General features: G+C 36.7%; 1 protein-coding gene across 1 annotated transcript in view; it reads right to left on the bottom strand.

The window, feature by feature from the left end:
* The window catches only part of TRDN (triadin), a 230,491-nt gene that overhangs the window by 133,063 nt on the left and 74,329 nt on the right, over positions 1-23,099 (bottom strand). The window contains 3 exon segments of the mRNA XM_064447367.1: positions 16,031-16,090; positions 20,874-21,065; positions 22,431-22,490. Of these exon segments, the coding sequence (XP_064303437.1) occupies positions 16,031-16,090; positions 20,874-21,065; positions 22,431-22,490 (312 nt within the window).

Genomic DNA, 23,099 nt, shown 5'->3' with positions numbered 1-23,099 from the left:
TAGGCTAAAGTTTAGCTCTTTTTTTTTCTTTTGTTTTTGTTTAAACTAGATCACATACCCAGAGATGGAAAAAGTGATAAATTTTATAACTTGGACTAATTTTTTTGTGTGAAAGATGATAAACGGCAGTTGCTCAGAATGTTGAGTAGATCAGTAATGAAGGAAGACAGTCAATAATTTGGTCTGCAGTGTGGTATCTTCTGTGTGGGGCAATGATCTAACACCTCTAGGTCAAAGTATAAGCTGGTCCCATTATCTCCCTGTTCTTTGCCGTAGCAGCAGTTTTCTAATAATTGCACCAGTGTTAGTTAGTATAATGCCAGTGCGACACCACTTACTGCTAATGACTTGTCAAGTTCTATTTTATAGTTTTACAAGTTTTAAGCAAATAATTTATTTCATGCAAATTGGCCACATGATCCAATATGAGAGTGTTTTAAGCACCAAAAGCTTAAGCTTCACAGATCAAAAACTTTCCCTTAGGCCAGAATGTTTGTTCCGAGCAGGTTCCCATCCACTCTGATAAAAAGCTTTCCATGTGTTATTAAATGTCTCTCTATTCACTTTGATGGGAATGCAAAGGACAGTAGCTGAATAAATATTTTATCCATTCTTTTGATGAAATATGTTAAAGGGGATATCCTAGCTCCAATTTCTTTTCCTTTCCTTTTTCTCTCCTTTCTAAGTTTTAAAGCACAAGTGGTTTTCTGCAGTACAGAGAACTCATAAATAGAAATGAGGAACAGGCCTCAGCAGATCAGACCAACAGGATTGATGGTGTCCACTACCTTGACTCCAGCAGTGGCCAGTTGGACATGTATCCATGAAGTAAATGAGGCAAGCAGGATGTTTTTAATGATCCCAGTGGACAATCAGAGCAGTCCATCAGAAGTCATTATCCAGATGACCACTATTATTATTGGACATACAGTTATCTCACTGCTTTAAAAATGCAGCCACAGAAGAGAACTGTGGCTGCAAATTTAGTGTCTGCATATTTATTTCCATCTCATTTCAGATTTAGACTTTATTTTTCTACTCTGAGATAAACTGATAAGGTTTGTTTGACTTGATTTTTGCCTTTTTTCTGCTTTTTTTTAATTAGGGTTTGATTGCTCGAGGAGATGTAATTGTAAACACAAAAATGTGCGTATGTTTCTATGCCTAATAAGTCCATGCAGTTGTGCTACAACATTTCTATGCCAATCTGTCCATGCAGTTGTGCTACAGATATCTCCTTCATGTATGATACTGTAAACAGCTATCAGGCAACAAATTACAGCCGATGGAAACTGAAATAGCGAAATATTTTTACTTTAAGCTCATGGGAATGTGCCCAACAGGACAAAAGGTGTCATCTTAAGACATAAGTATCTTCCTCCACTTCCTGAAAGGAAAGAAATATGCTGCAACAATGAGCAGAAAGTTTAGGACACTAGATGGTAACATGGATACTTAATAGAAAGTAAGCTACAGTCCTCAAGCTCTGCGAAAATTCTGTCATCGGTGTTTATTAAATCACTTGAGATGTCATGAAGAAATTCATTCTGACTTGGTTTATGAATATTTTAGATTGTATATTACATGATAAGGAATACAAGACAAACTTTAATTACCTTACTTTTCTCAATCTAGGAAGTGTCTGTCTACATGTGTCAAAAATGTCATGTCCAAGCATTGAGGATAAATTGATTTCTTATGATAATAGCAAATCATGTGGGTTTTCTTCCTTCCCTGATTTGCTCAGTTCAATTTTTCTGCAGTGACCTTAAATTGACATAGATAAAGTATCTAAATTTATCTTTTTAAATCAAAAGTTCATGGCAGAAAAGAAAATAGTTCTAAAATTATTCTAAAATCATTATTATTAACCAACTAAAGGCATTGTAGACAGGTGAATATTCCAATTGGATATGGGGACAAATAATGCCACCACAGAAAGCAATATGCGGAAACACAGTTCCTATGATTGTGCACTTCCTCATATCCACATACTGGTTATCTGAACAGTGGGAAACCTACCAGCACCACCAACACTTTACTACAGTGTCTCTCAAATAACTCAGCAAAATATCTTCAGATAAATCTCATTCTGTTCAGATGTTACACCTTTCCCTAATGATAATAGATATAATTGAAATAGAGTAAGTGTGGTCTTTGCAGAGTCATTTGTTATGAAAAGTAAATTCAAATCAAATGTTTCATGGAGCTTGGCAGAAGACATGGATCAGCAGAACAAGGTAAGACTGCCAAATATGCTTTTAGAGGATTGAAATCTTAATGGAGTCCCACCATTCTGTCCAGGATTCCCATTTTGACGTGTAAATTGCTTAAAGTTAAAGATGATCCTCTCCCTTGTTATCAGTTGTTCCTCTTCAGACATTAGACTGTCACTGTGCTGAGGAAGGGTTTCTCTGCATGAAAAACTATGAGAAAACTTTTTAATTAAGAAATAATAGGTGAGGATCAAGAGGTGAGACTGTGTAACTGTTTTGTACAATGCAAATGCTCATTTTGGGGAAGCAATCAATTGAAATACAGGTGCCCAAATCGGCAATCTTTCTAAGAAACACAGCATAACATGATGGTTTTACGTTCACTAGTAAATTAAATGATGCCTAGGAATGTTACTGGGCTCTGGAATTCAGACATACATATCCTGCAACATTTTTTTGAATAGCCTCCAACAATTTTGACCTGTACCAATTAGCAATGTCTCAAACAATTCATTGGCTCAGTTCAGGAGTTAACAAGGGCCAGAGACCACTCCCAATATACAGCCGGGATGCAGCTGGCCCATTTTGACCTTGAGGAAGTGTAATGCATTCAGATCACTCTATGACAGAAGGAAGCACATTCAGAGAACAGTAGAGTTTAATTTATTAATGTAGATGTAGCCGACAAGTCTTAAAAATGATAACAAAACTGTGTCAAATGGAAAAAAATATTTTAAACAGGGTCTTAATGACCTATTTGGAACTCAGTTTTTGACAGTGGCAGATGGAATCAATGGATAATAAAATGAGGCTTTTAAGGAAGTCTATCCTAGTAGCCAACATATCTTTTGGTTTTTCAATTACACTCAGGATCTGGCTCTTTATTAAATGCATAATTGCCCAAGATACAGTGAAACTCTTATTTTCATGAGGTTGATATTACCTAAGGAAAACCACTGTTACAGTATATGCAATGATTACCAGTAGCAGTAAAATCCTTTAAATTTTCATACTCTGTTACACTGGCTATCAGCCAGTTAGTATTATGATTCATAAGAAAAGAAGAAAAGGTGAGATTATCTGGAAAATGCCCAATCTATCTATATGTTCCACCTGGGTTTAAAATACATTAAAAATAACACAGACAATATTGGAGCTCTGCATAGTGCCTGACTTATGTGTAAAGCGTGCTATTGAAAGATACTCCCCCCTTAACACACGGACAACAAAACCAAGCCTATTATAAATAACCTAACAGCCTTGGGAGGCCATCCACCTATTAAGCTAAAAGCAAGCACCAGTAGGTTAACACTGAAGGTGTAGGAAGGGTGGACGCAGACTGATAATCTAAATGCTCTTTTGAATGGAACAGAGGGAGGGATTAAATTTCCCTTCTCAAGGCACCAAGCAAAAAGTAGCAGTAACTTGATAGTCTTCTGGTTTTAATATGTAGAGATTTGAGTTTGTCCTATGGTTTTGATGATGCATTCTTATATATATTTATATACATTTATACTTATGTAATATGTACTATATATATGTACACGCATGAGCAAGTGTGTACATATGCATGCACATACATACACAAATAAATATTGATATTTATTTAATGATGTTTCTGAACAGAAAATGCTTTTTCTAGCCCTGCTTGATTTGGTAATTGAACAGGTGTGAGATTCCATTGGGGCAGATTCCTGGAGGTTAGTTGGTACGTTTTCACTCAGCCACCAAACCCAATTAAAGTCACAGTTGGGAATTTGATTTTTTTTTCTTTTCCTGTGGGTTTGTGCCTCACACAATGCAAGTGTGCATAACAAGTATATGAATTAGGCAGGCAAGAGAGGGATAAGTAAAGCTATGAGTGGGGTTTTCTTTGCTGTTTTAACCTACTGCCGATGCTGTTGGTCCCAGCCATAATTGTATGCAACATATTTTACCTGCATGACAGAGATGTGCAGTTAAATCCATTTGCAATATATCTGTTGAGAATTCTTTTCCAGAGATTTCTACCACACTGAAACTCCAAAATCCCTCTTTAACTCAATCCATATCTTGTGAAAGCTGTTCTAATTTTTGTGTTCAGTAGATTGAAGTCATTGAGGAGTTAAGTTTTAACAGTTTTGTCATTACACATTAAGTAAGAAGTCACTCAGCCTTTCCTGACATGTGAAGAAAATTGAATTGAAAAAACTGAAAATTGAATTGAATTGTCTCCACTTCCTCCCATTATTTATCATGTGCATTTAGCAGGTAAAAATAATCTTACATGTTATGTTTAGAAATATTGAAAGACGGATCTCAAAGAACTAAGTCCTAGGACATTGCAAATGATGGGTTATTGTGTGGAAATGATGGGTTATTACAGTTATTGCTACATACTGGAGTGCAAAAGGACTGTAAAAGCAGATTATAAAATGAAAATACATATTCAGCTTTCCTCCCTCTCCCCAAATAACTTTTAATAAATCGGTATCATATACAGTGATCCCTAGCATAATTAACACAAATACCAGGAGTTGGTATAGATGCATACTTTTCACAATATGAAGTATTCACAGGAAAATAATTAAAACAGAGAAAAGAAAACACTGCAATTAAATACTTGCTGCTAACAATTAAACAGAATGGAGGGGACTGATAAGCTGTTTTGAAGAAAGGCAATAGACACTGACTATGCCTTGGGATCACTGTTCAGTAATTTCTGAGTTATTTGTACTTGGTTTATCTGTACATAGCATCATTTCAACTGTCATTAGTCCAACAGCATCTCAGAAACACTCAGTGCTGAAGTCAGAAAAGCTATCTAGACATTACTTCAACAATTCTAAAACTTTATATTGTCTTCAAAAAAGAGTGCATATGCCAGGTCTTGCTAAAGAAAAAACAGCCTAGCATTGATAAATACAAATTACAGACACTATAATCTCTCACAATTAGAGATATTTGTAGATAATGAATATGTTTAATACAGAAATCATTTGAAGTACAACTGAATCCAAACAGCTGTGACCACAAGCCAAGAAGTTTTTGACCTCTCTCAATTTTTTTGTCAGAATGAAAGAAGTTAATGATTGTTACCTGTTTTGTCTGTACTTAACAATCACTTATAACCATTTTTCTGAAGTTAGAATTTCAATAACGGAGTTTGAGATTAGAGGGAATGAACGGAGAGATTTTATTAGATCAAATATCAGGAGTAGGGCACAAAAGTACAGAGGTTATTGGCTATTAACTCCTGTTCCTCACTCCCACTGAAATCAATGAGAGCTAAGTATTAGATAAGTGTGAAGTACCTAATATCTTTGAAGCTTAGGATCTGTATAATTAAGAAACTCAGCGAGCTTTTTCTTTCTTCTAAAAGGGCCATGGCTGTAACATTTTTGGGAATTACAAAATTGTGACATAATAATAGCAAAAAAAGAAAAAAATGAAATTCAAGGCTAGATCTTACACCCTTTAAAACATATGGTGATGTTAGGTTTGAGGCAACACTTCTCAGCAGCTGTGGTTTCTACAGCGAGACAGAATACATGCCCTGAACTGTTTCAGGCTCAAACGACTTCAACTAAAGCTGCTAGTTTTGCATAAAGGGCAGGCAGAATGATGAGAAATACTGGAACAAGCAAACCTATAATACTGGAGATAATGATTACTTTAAACCAACCACATCTTGGTAACTTCTGATTCTTCCTTTCCTTTTCCCAGGAAAAATCCTCTTTCCTATAAAGAGTTTATTTTTAGGACAGAGTCCTGGAATTCTCTGTAATGAGTTCCAACTCTTGTGTTCAAGGTCTCCTCTATTATTTTTGGGAAACTGACTTAACTTACCATGCCTTTCTATTCCACCTATAAATGGCTATAACAGAAAATGTCTTAAAGAAAAAAAATTAAAAAAGAAAAAAAGAATGCTGACAGCATACAGCGACTAAAAATTCCGAAGCTTAAATTCTATGAAAGTAGAAGTTGTAAAGACGGGGGTTTTGTTCTGATGTTACAATTACTTAAGCTTCTTTTATTTGGCACATTTGGACAGGGAATGCCCTCCATATTTATTCAAGTAAATATTTTCCTCTACATTTCTTCCTTTTCCCCTTCTCTCACTCCCAAAATTCTATAGCAATGCTGTTATTGCTACTGATACTTTCAGAGTGCCATGGCTGGTTTCTTGGCTGAGGCAACAGCTGCTCCTGACAATACCATTTGAAATCTTATAAAAACTTGTCATTTCAAGTCTTCTTTTGAGGAAAAGCCTTCCTTGCACATTTTTATCATACTTCTTGAATGTATCTAGGCTTTTTCTCAACCAGACATTTAGACGTTAACTTTTAGACAGTTAAATCTAGGTAAGTCACCCGAGGGATCCATTTATAGTCAATGGAGAGAAATTGGTACCTTCAGAGGGTGATTCATCTTTTCTATCTTAGGCATGTTTTTTAGGATGAAATTGTCCTCTGGAGGCTTCCATTTCATACCATTGGCTATAAAGACAGCTGAAGGTTAAAGTTTAGCAATTAACTTTTCGATATCTAAACGAGATGCAATGAATTGCAAACATCTCATTTTGCAGTTCTACATAAAGACGACACTCCATGCCACCAAAATATTCCAGGACTAAAATCAAGAGCTGTGCATGATTTTTCATACTGTAACTCTTGCCTAGTAACACAGTGCTTCACAAACCCCTAGCAGTTTGATGAATGAATATTACATAGAGAGAAAGGATTTTGTTGTTAAGGAAAACAAAACAAAACAAAAAGATAAAATCATTGTTCAGGTTTAATGTGTGTGGGCATCGTACGCCTTTTGAACTCTATGTGCTGTTTACTCTGTCAGATAACACTGAGTGTATTGAAGGACAAAGTGAAACAAGAGGAAGGAAAGTGAAGTACCAGAGGAAAGGATACTGTTTCCTGATGAAGAAAAAATAAATTGACTCATTCTAGGTATATGTCAGTAAGTCGCATGTCTTTTCTGACAAAGCAGATACATGCAGAAAGAAAGTGGATGGCAAAAGAAAGAAACGCTTGAACGGAGATGGCGAAAGGAAGGGACCTGCCACAGCTGAATATCACAGTGGCTGCGGACTAGATGCAGAAGGAAGCAGACATAAGCAAGGCAGGGAGAGAACAAGCTGCTTAGGCCACAGCTGAACACTCCTCTGTCCTCTGCATTGCATGTTCTCACAGCAGAAGAGGTGAGGAATTATTGCTAAGGTGGAAATACTCCATGATGGAATGTATCTTGTCAAAGCATTTGTAGATCCTGTCTATGCTCTTCTTATCTGTGCGGTATGGTGACTGGGTTACCCTTTCTGTTGTTAAAACAGAGCTTCCTCATTTTCCAGCAGAGAAAGCAGAGAATCTATATTTGGATGAGGAGATTAACTTCTTCCAGTCCCACAATGCAACTATAGGTTTTGCCTTGTTAATGAAAAATTCAGAAGAAAACCAGAAGCCTTTCAATATGCATTTTTCCTTCTTCATGATGTTTCAGTGTATTCAGCATCAGGAGGTGTTTAAAGGCAGGTTTGCATAGATGTCAGCTATTTTCTATTAAAGTTGAGAGAGACTCATTGTATGGTGGTTAACATCCGTAAGACAGTTTCAGGTGTATATTCTAAAGGTAATGGATTCATTAGCTCACTTATAATTTTAGAAATATATCTATTTTAGAGATATATAACCTTGGCTTATACAACTAACTGAAGGAGAGATTGTGGGTTGTCATGTCTCATCACAGACAGATGTTCACTTGTGACCCACGAAAGGTTCCTCGTTTCCTGAAATGATTGGCATTTAAGATGTAGTTGGCTGGCTTTGTTGCCTTAAGCAACTTCCTGATGGTCTTTATGGTTTCCTAGGTATTGTGTAAGGATATTAAGCAATTCATTAAGGTCTTCAGAGACTATTAGGTTGATAAGTGTTTAAAATACATATGCTGCAGTGCTCAGTGTTACAGCATCAAAATATTTCTACAGGTGTAGAAAAAGCAGATGTTCCAACCTGTGAAACAAGTCATGCCTTTTAGTGAGTCCCAGTTTTAGCTAGTTTAGGAACATTTGAAAGGGACGGACTGAAGGAGGCAAATTTTCAATGGTCAACACAAAATATCTTTTTAAGTGTTGGAAATGGTTGAAACATTTTGCCTAAACTAATCATCTTTACTGGAAGAATAATCTGTCATGGCAAGTTTTGAACCTTACCAGCTGCAGTTTGGCAGAGCCATGTGTAACTCAGTGACAGTCTTTCCTACCAACATTGCTTATAATGTCATCTCAGCTCTACCAACAATTGCATCCCACCCCTTTAAAGAACTAATCCTTTGTGCTGTCCAGGTAGAAATACTATCAGCAAAATCTGCAATATACATAATCACTGTCTGGATTCTTTTGCAATACATAGATTTTTAAAAACTAATAAATCTAGGCTTGAAAAGGAGGCTCTTTCTTTTGGGAATTGTGTTTTTCCCCTTAGTAGAAGCCATCCAAGCTCTAAGAAAGAAACATATGCTTTTATAGGCTGACATTTGGAACTTACAGTTTTTAGGTTTCTGAGTTGTGTCCTTGCCAACTATGCCTCAAAAATACAGATAAAACTACTTTTGGCTTTAATTTTCTGCAAATATTTTTCATATTGAATTAACTTCTGACAATGATATTGAGTGCTGAAAAAGGGTTGTGTAGCTCTATAATGGTTCCACCTTTTAACCTACTTGAAATACCATCAGTATTTGTTGTAATAATTCTAACTGGAAATCAATGAATCACTAAATGTAATAACTATTTTACAAGGTGACAACTTAAACTTGTTTTTACCTTTTTAATGTGAAACTCAATTTGTTTATTATTAGCTTTTTTGTTGTTGCATTTAATTTTTGTCTTTCCTTTCTACATAGCTTACTTTTCAAAACTGAAGTGGTTGAGTCTTTTGATGATCCTCCACAACATAACTAGCTTTTTTCAGACATTGTTAATGAATCTTTTGAAATTACCCTTGATTCTGAAACTTGATTACTGAACTATATGAAATAGTAGTAATAAAATATAATACAAGTGTGAGAATACTTTTGTTAGTCTAATCTCTCTGCCTTCACAGATTAGATTGGTTTATTTCCACTAAAATCAAGGATTTAAACTCATTTACACCAGCAAAGGTTTTGGCTTTCTTTTGTATCACATAAGTCTGACTCCTTGGAGTGGCTTGCAGTGAACTATCAAAGAAAGAGACCTGTTTCTCTCTACAGAAGCAGAATACCATGCATTCCCTGGGTAGCTGCTTCTGAGAGAGTAAAAGTAGTTTGAAATTTTTTTGGCAAAGTGACAATAATGTGCCATAAGAGTGTTGACAGATGCAGCTTTGTGTGCCAGCATCTGGCTCTGATTCACAGTGGGATGATATAAACAGGGAATAATGGATAGCTGTTTTGCCTCTGTGGTGCAGGATCATGTGCTGATAACATCCCCATTAATAGATCAATGTCATTTCAGAGTTTGACCAAATAGACACAGCTTTTGGGGTGAGAAGGGAGTTATAGAAAAGAACCTTGTTAAAATTACATCACATCAGTGGATGTCTTCTCATAGTTTTACATAACTTAATAGAAACGTAAAGAAGCAATATTTAGACTCTAAATGACATCTAAAACTATTGCAATAATTGCACATCAATAAATTAGTTAGAAATCAGAATTTTTTCAAGAATTAAAACTTAATTTTCAGTGTCTTATACATATACTTAAAATTTCTCTTCATTACTTCTTTCCTTTCAGACTGTTTGAGAAGTATTCAGAACTCTCCCAGATTACTAGAGGAATAAATGCTTCTGTCATTCAATCATCTCCATTTATGTCTTCAGCAGAAACAAATGTGTCAACAAGTGTTTCATTATATGAACAGCTTTTTTATAAACTGAGGACAATTAACTGTCAACTCTGAAGATGAATCCAGATGAGTCTCTGCAAATTTTGGGATACATTACTGCCCTCAGAAGGAGAAGACCTGTTAGCTCTTAGGTACCTTTCCTGTTTAAAAAGTAAAACTGGAAAAGTTTCACAGCTGCCAACTGTCCCTTCAGCATTTCACTAAAACCAATATCTGGTTTGCTTGTTTTCTGCTATGGGGGAGAGGACTATTGAGTAGGTAGCATCAGAAAGCATCTCTCCACAGAAAAAAAATAAAAATATTCTTTAGTGTTCTCTCTCAAAAGTGAAAGCCTATAACTCAGTCCACAGTTTTTCATGCTGAATTTCTCCACACAGGAAGAAAATAACTTGTTATTCTCTTATTTATTATGACTGATTTTTTTTTTTTATTGCACTGCATCAAATATAACTCCAGAGAAACTACACTGGTATCAGAGTTGCCGCTATGTAAATATAATATAACAAGGTGAAAAGTTACACCCTGTCATTGATATATCCACAACACATCCTAGTCTTTAATCAAGTAGGAGTGACACTTAAAATAGTTCAAGAGCCTAAAGCGTTTTGCTATCTGAACAACAGAGGGCAAGTATTTAACTCCAGTGCTACAGCCTACCCACAGCAAGTACAGGCATTTTTACGTTCATAATTAGGCACTTAATGCTTTCAGACTTTTTGCAGTATCTTGAGCTTGCAATGATCTTGCAATCAACCATGATCTTGCAATATTGATATACTTTTATACCAGTATCTCCATAAATATTTTTGTATATTAAATGGCAAGTAACATACTGACAATGGCTTGGAATTCTGTTACTACATCGTGTAATAACAATTATCTTGAAGTATTCTTTGACTGAATATTCTTGACAATGGAAGAGAAGAGACAAGCCTTGGAAGAACATTGTAGACATGAAGGACATTCAATCTGCCACTTCCTTCCAGGACCAAACAGACTGTGGGGTTTCCTATGGACTCTCACCACAACTTGCCTGAATTTCTTCACTGTCTATGTTTGTTATATTTTTTTTCTTTTTTTTTTTTCTTGACCATATGTGCAAAGGGTGAGTCTTTGATGATTTTTTAATGAGAAGGTGGGATGACTGTTTTACCCTATAGGATACGCTCTTGCCATGTAAATATGCCAGAAACACTGATGAATTTTTCCAAGGCAAATATTTTTCAACAGTATAAGATTAGCAAAATCGTCTACATCACTTTGGCTTTTAGACCCTAGCATGGAAATACGCAATAAACATGTGCGGGTAAATTGATGAAAGGAAATGGTATGGCCACATTCTTTTGCAGTTTAGCTATTATTGGAAACAGTCATGTAGTGGTATAAGCTCCATAGGGTAATTGATTCTTTTGGTGCAATGATTTTAGATAGGCTAAATTGACAATAATATCATGTCTGTGCTCCCCCAGTCTTTGTCGTCAATTAGGTAACTGTAAAGATCATCCAGTAGCGAGTCCAGTGTACTGTGAAATGCAGGTTGTTTAACCAGAACTAGAACACAATAAAACTATGCATGTAAAATAAAGTTCCAAGATATTAAAATGAAAACAAAATCTGACCATAAATATGCAGTATGCCTGTGGGAAACAAGGGTGCCGTGTTAACGATCAAATATCCAAGAGATGCTTATCACTCCTAATTCAGCAGTATGCAGCATGCACAACTACATGCTGAGGTGGGCATGCAGAAAGACCGACATGCAAGAATCCACTTTAGGTAGCTGCAAAGTACAAAAGGCATTTCATTGGAGCGAATCCTTGATCTGCCAGAGTAGTTCAGGAAATGCAAACGTAAAGCAAGCTGGCAAATGTTGCAGGGAAAGCAGGGGAGGAGCGGTAAAACAGGAGTATGGTACAGGGGGAATAAAACAGAGCAGATCCAGTTAACTTAGAGAAGCATGTGCTAAAAGAGTGACCAAGTAGTGACTCTGATATCCATCCCCATGGGTAAGGATTTTAAACTCTCAAAGGGCAAAAAAACAGTTATGAAAATCAAGTTAAAGCTTTCTGCTAAAATAGAACATTTTCTCCTACCAATAAAATATAGAAATATGAACAAGAACACTAGAAATATTACTCAGAACAAAATTCAGGAATACCAAATAAATTATCAAATTCACGCAATAGACTATATCCATGAACCTAGACAAAAGGAAGTCAGTGGCCGCCTCTATCAGAAAGCTGGCACTGGACCTCAGAAATACCCGTGCCAGTAGAATAATAAAGGTGTCAGTCAGAGCCATTGTGTCTCAGCATCTCTTAAAGTACAAGTTTTCCTCTTTAGGTTTTAAAGTTTTAGAAGCAAAACTTGAAAAATTAACCCTGAAAGATATGCATATTAATTCTTCATCTACAGGCAGCCAGAAGGAGTACAGAGCAATTTGGGCAGAGCAATTTGATAATGCTGAGACAGTACTGCCCGTACTTGGCTAAGAAACTGTAGTCCAGGGATAAATAAGATCAGAAAATCTATCCTTTGGAGGAAAGATGGTTCAGCAGTCCCTCTGAAAAATTGTCACTTATCACATGCATGTTAGCCAGAAAGTATAAAATATTCTCAAGCTCCATACTTCATCAGATAAAATCAGAAAGGAATTTATTATACTGTATACGGTAGATCTCAAGAGGGCTATCTACAAATGTCTCAGTAGAATCCAGGGTAGGTCACTGTTGCAGTCATGATATTCATAAGATGGACTTCAGGTTTAACATAATCTGTCTGAGTTTATGGCTAACCCCCCACTGATATCTATTGTAAAGGGCTGAGAACCGCAGACACTTTTCTTTGATAAAAAGTGAAATAAAAGTCTTGGAAGTTAATTGATATTGAAATAATTATTGCAATTTACAGGAGGATCTGCATGAAACTAGTTGGAATCAGGGAGAAATGCTGGCCAGAGAAGCAAGAAAACCGCCTAATGCTTGATGAAGCAGCTTAGCAAGAATTCTCCTTTCTCTGGTTTCCTATGAATGCTCCGTGTACAGTTTACATACATTTCATTCATTTTTAAAGCTAAGACTGCAGTAACATAACAAAACTTTGACCAAAATAACAATGTTTTGGCCTTATTTGTTAAAATCAACACAAGAGCATTAACTGACCTCCAATAGCTTGTTCAGTTGACTGTCAAAATGTATTAACTGATATCTTTTGAAAAGTATATCTAATTAATGAAACCCAAGAATTTGAGTTTTACTTTTAATTATTTGATTGCTATAAAATCCCATTTTAAATGGTCTACTTTGCTTTAAATTCTTGTATAAAATTAATATAAATCTAAAATAATGTAATGTTGTCAGTAATTACTATGAATATTTCAATAATACAGATATTCCAAAAAGACTATCAAATAATAAATATTGAATGGTATTGTTATTACTGACATTATAAATCCATGTATTGTGCCTAAGGAATCTAATGAGTGGGACATTGCTTTTAAAACTCAGGAAGACAGAAATTCATATTTGGTGCAAACAGTCCTACGAAAGCCAATATTCCTATGTGAAGGAATTTTCTATGAGGAAAAAAATGTGGTTTTCCTCCTTCATAAATGGCAAAATTGGGACTGACAGAAATGATTCCTGGTTTGAAAGGACTGCGACGTCAGGATGACTGTAATTAAATTCCTTAGTTGAATTGCATGCAGATCTCTTTGTTTGGACAATGTAATTTACCATAAAATATATAAACTGATAAAAGGATAAAATATAGCAGATTTGAAAGCTAATTGGATATTAAGGCTATTAAAGGGGCTTAGTGTGCTGGTGTTTTCCCCACATTTATCTATTCAAGAAAAAGAATTACTGCAATATTTCAGTTCACAAAGGCCAGTGTGAAATGAGCACGTTGCCTGAGAAAGGCAGTAACAAACACTGAGCAATGTTTGGTGGTATATTTGTCAATGATTTCTATAAAGAGCACAAAGCTGGGCGTACCTGGCCTTTACCTTGCTTCTCAGAGATATGGTCTGGATGTTTAACCAGTGCCTTTCACAGCTTGTGGGTTGGCTAAATCTTGTTTTGAAGGCAATGTTTTATCTTAACTCCCACAAAAATGTATCAGGCTCCATGAAAACAACCATTCACAGCATTTAACTTCAGATGCTTACAAATGACTTATCAGGTCAAAAAGCAGTTGCTTTACAGGTGGAGCCACAGGTAGACTTTTGGAGACCCTAAGTTAAGGGGCTGTCATCTTTCTTTTCACTTATAAATCAGATTATTTGAGCTGCTTTATGACTTATTTCCATCTAGAGTCCCAAGCTGGCACCCTAGCTGTTCACCTGTAAGGGCAGCTGACCACCCAACGACCAGCGAACATTTTTCAGCCGTTTAACCTGTGGTTTCTTAGCACAACTCTGCCATAGTACACTGAAGCAATACAAGTCAAACATTGGGAGGCAAGAACAGACAGTCATGTCTTTTGTCTTCTGAAATTCAAGTCACTGCAGGCTTTTCTCTCTGTCTCCCTGCTCCCCTTCATGGTCCTCTGAGTTTCCTCACAGCTGGAAAGGTCACAACTGAGAAGCAATCTTCTCCAAAACTCCCTTCTCACAGCATGTCTGCTCTGCCTTAGGAGAGTGCCAAACAGCCCAGGGAGCCATATGGAAAAAAGGGCTCTGACATGTATCAAAGCTGCTTGCAAATGTCAGGAGAACTATAAGAGAGATCTTGAAGATCACCATGAAAGTCTTTGTCTTGTGATTTATTAATGGTACAGCTGCGTAAAGTCAGAAACTGGTACAGGGCGATATTTTTAAAATCAAAGCATAACTGAAGGTCTCTGGAAGTTTTTGCTAACCTTTCTCCCACTCTAAGCATAGACCAGTCCCTCTGTTTGTAACTGGCTGTCTTTAAAAGTCCTTGAGGTGACATAATATTTTTCTCTCTTTTAATGGAACCCCCTATCTGTCCATGTCACTTTCTGAGAAGAGGCTATACAAACTCTCCCCCTCCAAAATCCCAAACTTGTTCATTTTTTTTCCACAAAATCCTCTTTCTCCCCATTTTGAGAGCCTATTTCTCAGATACAACCTTATGACTTCCCAGCTCTGAGAGGATGTGGGCATGCCAAGAGAGGACCTAAGCCACCTAAGGTAGAGATAAGAAAACACATCCAGTTCAGAGAAGTACCAGTGGAGAGCTTTTGAGCAAATAACTGACTAAACAAAGCTTGTAAGGCTTAGTGTGTCCTTAAATATTCTATCCTTGACTTTTTTTTTAATAAATATAATTGCTTATCATTCCTAGGATTATGTCTTCTCTATAGTATTCCCACTTGCACTGGATTTCAGAAGGAAGAGTGTCCTTTAAATAAGGTCAGGTTAGATTGACTTAGTATTGTGAGATGATGCTCAGTCATCATCAGTAGCTCTAGCTTCTTTTTTTGACTAAGAATTGTCTGTGTTAGGACAGATGAACATGAAGATGTAGGAAGAGAGAAGATAAAGCACAGAATTGATGGATCAGCTAAGATACTGTATATACTAAGAACAGCAATGGCAGTTCTATTTTTGAAGCATTCTGGGGCTAAGGCTTGCTATTTGTGGGGGAAAAAACTCAATAAGCTATTAACAATAAGCTCTTTCCTCTTGCATCTCAGCCAAAAAAAAGCACGGAAAATTTTAGCAATTTCTATAGCCTTCCATTGACCCTACTTTTAATATAATCTTAATTCATGCATTGTAGACAGAAAATTAAAAGCTTTAATAATACAGCCATTAGCTCTTATGCTTTATTAAAACTATTTGCACACTCTTTGTTGCACTTGTGAGACCTTTCAACAATACAAAACACACTTTTAATACATAAAGGAGCAGAAAATCTCAGGAAAACAGAAGAATATTAGAACAGAGTTCAATGATGTAGGAAAGTACCTGGATAAAAATCCCCTTGCGCAAACATGTCAATCACATAGCGACAGAATGCATATTGATCTAACAGAGCAAAAAGGAAAGAAAGAGTGATGAAGAAAGCAAACCTAAAATGTTGTTTCTATTTAACAGTGAAGATAAAGCTTGGCAGCGCAAAGACACATTTCAGGTATAGTCTTACTTATACGTTTGTTTTTTTTTTCCTGGCCTTCAAGTAATTCACATGTTCAGAAAGAGACAATTTATTGTCCAGATCTAATTCAAACCTCCCATCCCAGACTTCAGAGCTACCCGTGCCCCAGAGCTACCAACTCTTCTTCTGGGCTGTCAGGGCACAGTGCATGTCCCAGCTCAGCTGTGCGCAGCCTCTGTTCTAGCATGCGTCCTGACCCCAGGCACAAGTACTGTGCAAAGTACTGCCTGGCCACAAGTCCCAAAGGTTATTTCTTATCCTTGAAGATCCATTTCAAATAGTCATAGCCAGGTGATAGAAAAATTCAATAAAGTTTTATAACACAGTATTTTGTTAATATTGTTTTAACAGTATAATCAATACGTACATTTAGTGAATGGGAATATAAAGAGAACTCTGTGTACTTACACTCCTGCAGCAATGAGATTTTCCAAATTTTATCATTCCACTACAGAATCATTTTCCAAACACCAATCTTTACAAATATACATATATGCATATATTAAATCTGTATATATATGTATCTCAAAACTATGCTATTCAGAAATTAAGGCTTCTGAATATAAATGAAACTCTGATTTCAGAAATGTTGGTTGCCTATTGATTTCTCCTATACATAAGCAGAGTTGAAGACCTTAATAAAAAATTCTAACATTAAGAATGGTGAAGAAAAGTTACCAGTTGTAACTGAGTGCAAAAGGTTGCAATATTACTGCTGGATTCTCCAGTTGACCAGAAAAAAGCATGTTGCACCACTGGACTCTGAGGGACGTTAGCTTTGAAAGTTAACGTTGATGACTAAATGCCATCTCTGGTTAGCTAAGTTAGTTCCCAACTGTCCTTCATTTAAGCATATTCATCCATCTGTCCTAGACTGTTCTAGCACAGTTCCTAGGCTACAGAAGTTACAGCTCTTTCTCTCTCCACCTCCTGTTGCATCTCTCGCCTCTCACCTACAAAGCTACTTACTTCCTCTTTGCCAACTTCAAAATAAAATTATGCAGAGTTTGGAATACTTAAAAATTTAAAAATGGCATAACTGTTATACTTAAATGCAAAATTACATTCTCGAGTATATAACACTGATTGTATTATTTGCTTTCTTACATAGTTCACTAGAGCATCAGTATTAGTTGATGCTGAGGATTTTGTGATTGCTGCTCTGTTATGTTGACTGTCATAGAAGCCTTGGGTGGAGAACGGCAGCTTTCAAGTCATGAGTTCTTATGCAGCTGTAGAAATTAGGGAAGGGTTTACAAGCTCAGTAAATATCCAGTTGTTTCTGCTAGTCGATAGGAGCCCATGCAGCCATTTCCTGTTACTGAGATGGTAATAGTAGTCAGTATTGCAGAATCTAGGGCAAATCTTGCAGGATGCACACAGGGCTGTGGCTATAAACACTGCTCTTAATACCTTTCATGACTATTCATAATATTCATAATAGTCATGTTCATAATAGTTTCTTCTTTCATATTTAGGCATTCAAATGTATCATTTTGGCTGGCTTCAGCTTTGGATTCCACCCTTAAGGAATCTAAAGAATTTGGCTGCAATATCTGCCCTAAGTCTATGTGCTAATTTTCTGAAAATTAGTAGCAGCATATGTGTGAGAAAACAAGTATGTACAAATCTGTGCTCTCGATAAGGCCATCGAAAGCCACTGAAGTCAGCAAAGTGTTTGCACTGACTTAAATGCACTTGCAAATAGGGCTTCAGTGAATTTTAATAAATAAAAATGGACCAATGCTAATTCTTTAGTCCAGAAAGAAAATGGCAGAGCACAGCTCTTGCCCACAAAGCTGAGTTTTTATTACCCTTCTCTTGCCAAAACAAGCTGCCTTCATCCATGCTGCCCCCTGGGAAGAGCCCCTGGACTGTTTTGGGGCATTGTACAAAATACTGGTGGATGGCATGGGACAGAACTATGTTAGAGACAGAGCACAAGCTTGTGCTGTTTCTATTTAGGTTATGACATAGACATAGCCTGAGGGCCTAGCAGCTGACACCATTTCTTTGATATTAAAATAATAATTTTCTTAAACATAGTAATATAGACCTGGATTAACATAGACTGTGGATGTTTGGGTTGGTTTTGGTTGGCTGGTTGGTTTGGGTTTGGTTGGTTGGTTGGTTTTTTCAGATTTTTTTTTGTGGAAATGTAATTTGAATAAACTTTAAAAAAAAGCCTTAATCTTGATTGTACCTAAGAAAAAGATTTTATATTAAGCTTCTCCTCATAGGACTGCTTTAGTAACTCAGCCCCTGAAAACCTGGATTTATAAAAGAAATTGAAGGCAGAATATTAAACTCTGAATAACAAAAATAGCATTTCTACTGTATTTAGAATAAAAAGGTGCACTGTAACATCCCATTGAAGTTCATGGAAATTCTGCCAATCAACAAAGATTGAACCCTAAGGAATTTTAAATTAATATGGTTTTCCAAATGTCTCTTCATAGCTAGAAATTAATTTTAATTTAAACTTTCTTATTATAAAAGAATTTCACACTACAGTTTTCACCCTATAGCTCTGCAACAGTGGCACAGATTTTCACCCGAGTACTAATAAATCACAACAAAGTTTAGGACTAGATTCTTATTGAGAAAAATGGTCAGATATTTCTGTCATTGGACCTCATGTGATTTACCCCGGGAGATGACCTATATTTTTTTATTATTTTAATTTGTGTAAGGAATGATACAACTACAGGGAAATTGTAACATATCTTCAGTGTTTACTGTTATATTTTTTATATTTTTACAGAAAAACTCACAGAACTACTCCCTTGAGCAAGGAAAAGTAAGGTCTGTCGGATCAGGAAATCTTGGCAAAACCACATTGACTTCAAAATTATGTTCACCTTGGGTTACAGTGGGGCTGAAATATAGAACTGAATTTTCTGAGAGCATCCAGCTAGTCAACATATGGCAGAAAAAGGAAGGATGAAAGTAGAAAAGGCAGCTTTCACTGAACACGTGTAGCTCTATCTCCAGTGGTAAGAGCAGTTGAAGAGGTGCCTTCCTTTCCTCACTCCAGCTGCTCATTCCCACTTTCACCTGTCACAGTTTTGTGCGCAGTCATTGGGGTCATACTCTAAAGCAGACTTACAAAGTGATCTGTTAGTGTCTGATGTTAAGATGGATCATTTTGCTTATTTTCATCGGTGAAAGGGGGGGAAAAAAACCCACAAAAACCAAACCAACAAACAAAAAACCACCAACACTCTCTTACTGCTCTCTGTAATCTTTGACCTCTACTTACTTAAAATATTTTGCCGTCACAGAGTAAAGTGCCGCATCTGCACGCCATTGCTTTTTGAGAGCCTTATCCTGAACGGTATGGAGTGCATTCCACTGCGCACTGAAACTGTGTCAGAGCAAATGAAAACTGAAAGAGATTTGCACCTCCCAAGAGGAGCTCAACAATTTGCTGAACTTTCCCCTGGTGACAGCAATCAGCATGAAAGATGCTGCTTTGATTTTATGCCTCAAAGGCTCCAGTATTTCAAGTAAAAACCAAAATTAACTGGAATACAAATAAATGCTAAAAAATACTGGTTCAGCACACTATGCATATCAGAAAAGGGGCTATGTCTCAAAATCTTTCCCTTCAGATTTCTAGAAATATATAATTTAGGCAACTCCTATGGGGTCCAGTGCTGATGGCTATGAAATTCTGAGAGAATCTGCCCAGGCAGATTCAGATATCCAGACAGGGACAGCTGCTCTGGCGCTCAGGCATAACAATTTATCTGTGGTTATCAGCTGAAAGGATCAGATAGGTGCGCCACGCAATGCTGAGCTGTCTCTATTAACGTCAGAATAATCCTGTGCCTGAAGTGTGGCAATGTGTACAGAGAGCCAGGTCCTGCTGCCTTCATTCATACAAAGTTGTACCTAATGTCACTGAAGAGCCACAGGGAAATCAGGGGACCAGTCAGTGCAACTTGGGGTTGGAAGAACCGTGGCTGACCCTGACAAAGAGGAGCATATAGCTGACACCTGTGTTCGGCGTTGATGCATGTTGATTATTTGTTTTATCACTTAATTTCTTCCTTTCACTAGCATAATGGCATTTCTTTCCTTTTTAGGAGAAATTTGGAAGCTGGTCACACCAAATTACATCAGGCAGGTATATCACTGTGTCATACAATACCTGACAACGTGACAATGCCTCATATAATCTGATGTAATACAAATTGATACATTCCCTTTCCTCTGCTGCTACTTTCCTTATTGTTATGGAGGGTATATGCAGATGTAGAAACAAACCATAATTCGCAACAGGTCATTGGAAAGCATGTATTTTCCAAAATAACTTTACTAGCAATATACTACATAAGATGATACTGAGAAAATCCGTGAAGACTCCAGCTTATCTGAAGACAAATTGGTCCTTGTTAAAGAAGGATTTAAACTAAAATGAATCTTTAGCCATGGCAAACAGTTAGAACATTCTGGTTATTTAGATTAAACTTATTTTATTCTTGATAGTCTCCTTCTAGTGGTCTGATATTCATCTGGAATTTTTTGTACTGCACTTTTGTTTTTCATTGGTGGACTTTGGTCCTTGCCAGTTTTAACTTCATTCTCTCTGCTTCTTCCCTACTACCTTTTTAAGATCTTCGTCTGTTTCCTCCTGAGTTTGTTTACCTTTCTTTTCCGTTTTAGTTACAGTCTGAAGAGCTTTCTCCTCCTTAACTTTTGGTTTGGTCTTTATTAGCCCAACTTCTGTTTTACTCTCTGTCTGCTTGACCTTCTCAATCGTCTTTGCTTCTCCTTTTCCGTCTTTCACTTCCTTTTTAACTTTTGCTTCCACTTTAGTGCTCTTTACTTTCTTCTCCTCTGCAGGTAATAAAGAACAAGCTTTCAGTGTCATTCTTTCCCCCCATAATAATAGTCAGTACCATTTATTTTATCTTGTGCTATTACTAATGAGTTTTTCTTCATCATTAACACCTTGCGCAGATCTGATGAAAGCTATAATCCCCCCTAACCAGACAGACTTAGACAGAAATATAAGATGCAAGGCTGTTTTGTCTTCAGTCCTGTGCCAAGTGTTTGACCAACGATAAGCATAGTAGGCTTGGCAAATAGTATTCAATATTTCTAATGACAACATGCTAGATTTATGGTATTAACTGGCTAGACAAATGTGGTCATGAAGCAAACAAATATGGAAGGTAACTTCCTGGCTAAATCTGAGCAACTTTAGACTTCAGAGATGAGAGATAAGCTCTGTTGTAAGCTGTAAAAGTAGTTGATTTAAAGTGTGGCTATTTGTAAGGGTTGCTTTTATGCACTGATTCTAGGTCTCTGGCCAAGAAGTCTTGAGTTCTTGAGTCTCTCACTACACCAATTTCATAAGCTGAAAGACTAGGCTGAGACAGGCCAATTCATGTTGCACCTTGCAGCAGAGTGAGAAGGTTTCCAGGCAGAATTACTGAACTGCAAATATCAGTGGCTGAAGGTACATGGAGGTTGGACCATTCCTTCTGCTTGTATATACGAGCAGCTTTTTCTCATCTGAGACATGGATTATGATGAGATGTGTGTTTCTTGTTCACTAGTGTGGAAAAACCAATAGCAGTTTAAAATGCCACTGAATATGGTTTAAACTAATCTCTTTAGTGTGATGTTCACAATTCTCTTTTCTTCAGAGCTCTAAAGATCTCCATCCTTGAGGCAAAATTTGAGTGTTACAAAATCCATGTCTTCTGTAAGGCTCTGGACTTCTATTTCTGTTAAGCCACTGGACTGGCTAGACTGGTTTTATCAATATGCAAACTGAATAGCTCTACCTATTCTAAAACAGAATACAGATATTTACGCAAGGGCAATTCTTATTTACAAACAAAGCCACAGCATGATCAAATATTGCTGGCTAGTGAAGAAAGAATTTCCTTAAATAGTTATAGAGAAAATGTATATGCCAGTTCACTTACAGATAGCCCTACTTCTTTTTCAGACGAATGGTGGTTCCTACCTTTAATTCTCATCTTTGAAATCTCAACAGGTTTTAAAAGGGATCATGCATAGAACTAACCCCTGGATGTTCTAGAGACATTTTAATTTGAATTATATTTTAATTTTATTATAGTGTCGTGTAGCTGATTTTTCATACACATTATATTCTCTGCTCCAATAAAATAAAGTTTATGAATTTTAATGTAAATTCTGGTAAAAAATGTAGTATAAATAAATAAATACCTTTGGGAGGAGGTTTCTTTTCAGCTTTTTCATGTCTTTCACGTTTGTCTTTTTGAATTACTAGAAATGAGTACAAATGTATATTAGGAAAAAAAATCACAAAGAATGAGAAAATATTACTAAAACACAACAACATCCCTCGAAGTTTCACATTTCATCATGATTCCTGTTTTTCAGATTGCAAAATTCTTGCTTCTTTTTCTCAGATTCACACGCATTAGGGTAAAAAGCTTCAAAATATCTTTTGCGACTCACCTAACCAGAAGACAAGGCAGTCACACAGATCTGAACCTTTGTTGGGAATGTTTATACTGCTTATTCCAGATGACACAAACTTGCTCTGCCCATGCTCTGAGCAGACACAGGCTTGATCTTCTTGTGCTCCAGCCAACAAGAAGCTGTGCGACTACATTCATCTTACAGAAAGGGGTTTTTCTTAGCTTGGGCTCACTGTCATACAAACACAGCCACAAGCCGGGTGCTCATTTCAGAGCCCAGCTTGAGTGAGTTCATGTCTGTACAGGATACACTGTGTAAACACACACACTGCTATGTCCCAGAAAGGCTGTCAAAACTTTATGTGGAGACTTCTATCTTTCCTTTCTTGGTTGCCATCTAGACATAGTGCTGGAACAAAACAGCCTTGGGAGTTAATTACACTTCTTTTGA

The sequence above is a fragment of the Phalacrocorax carbo genome, chromosome 3 (assembly GCF_963921805.1).
Source record: "Phalacrocorax carbo chromosome 3, bPhaCar2.1, whole genome shotgun sequence".
In the NCBI taxonomy this organism is placed as follows: Eukaryota; Metazoa; Chordata; class Aves; order Suliformes; family Phalacrocoracidae; genus Phalacrocorax; species Phalacrocorax carbo.
This window is presented reverse-complemented; position numbering and strand designations above follow the sequence as displayed.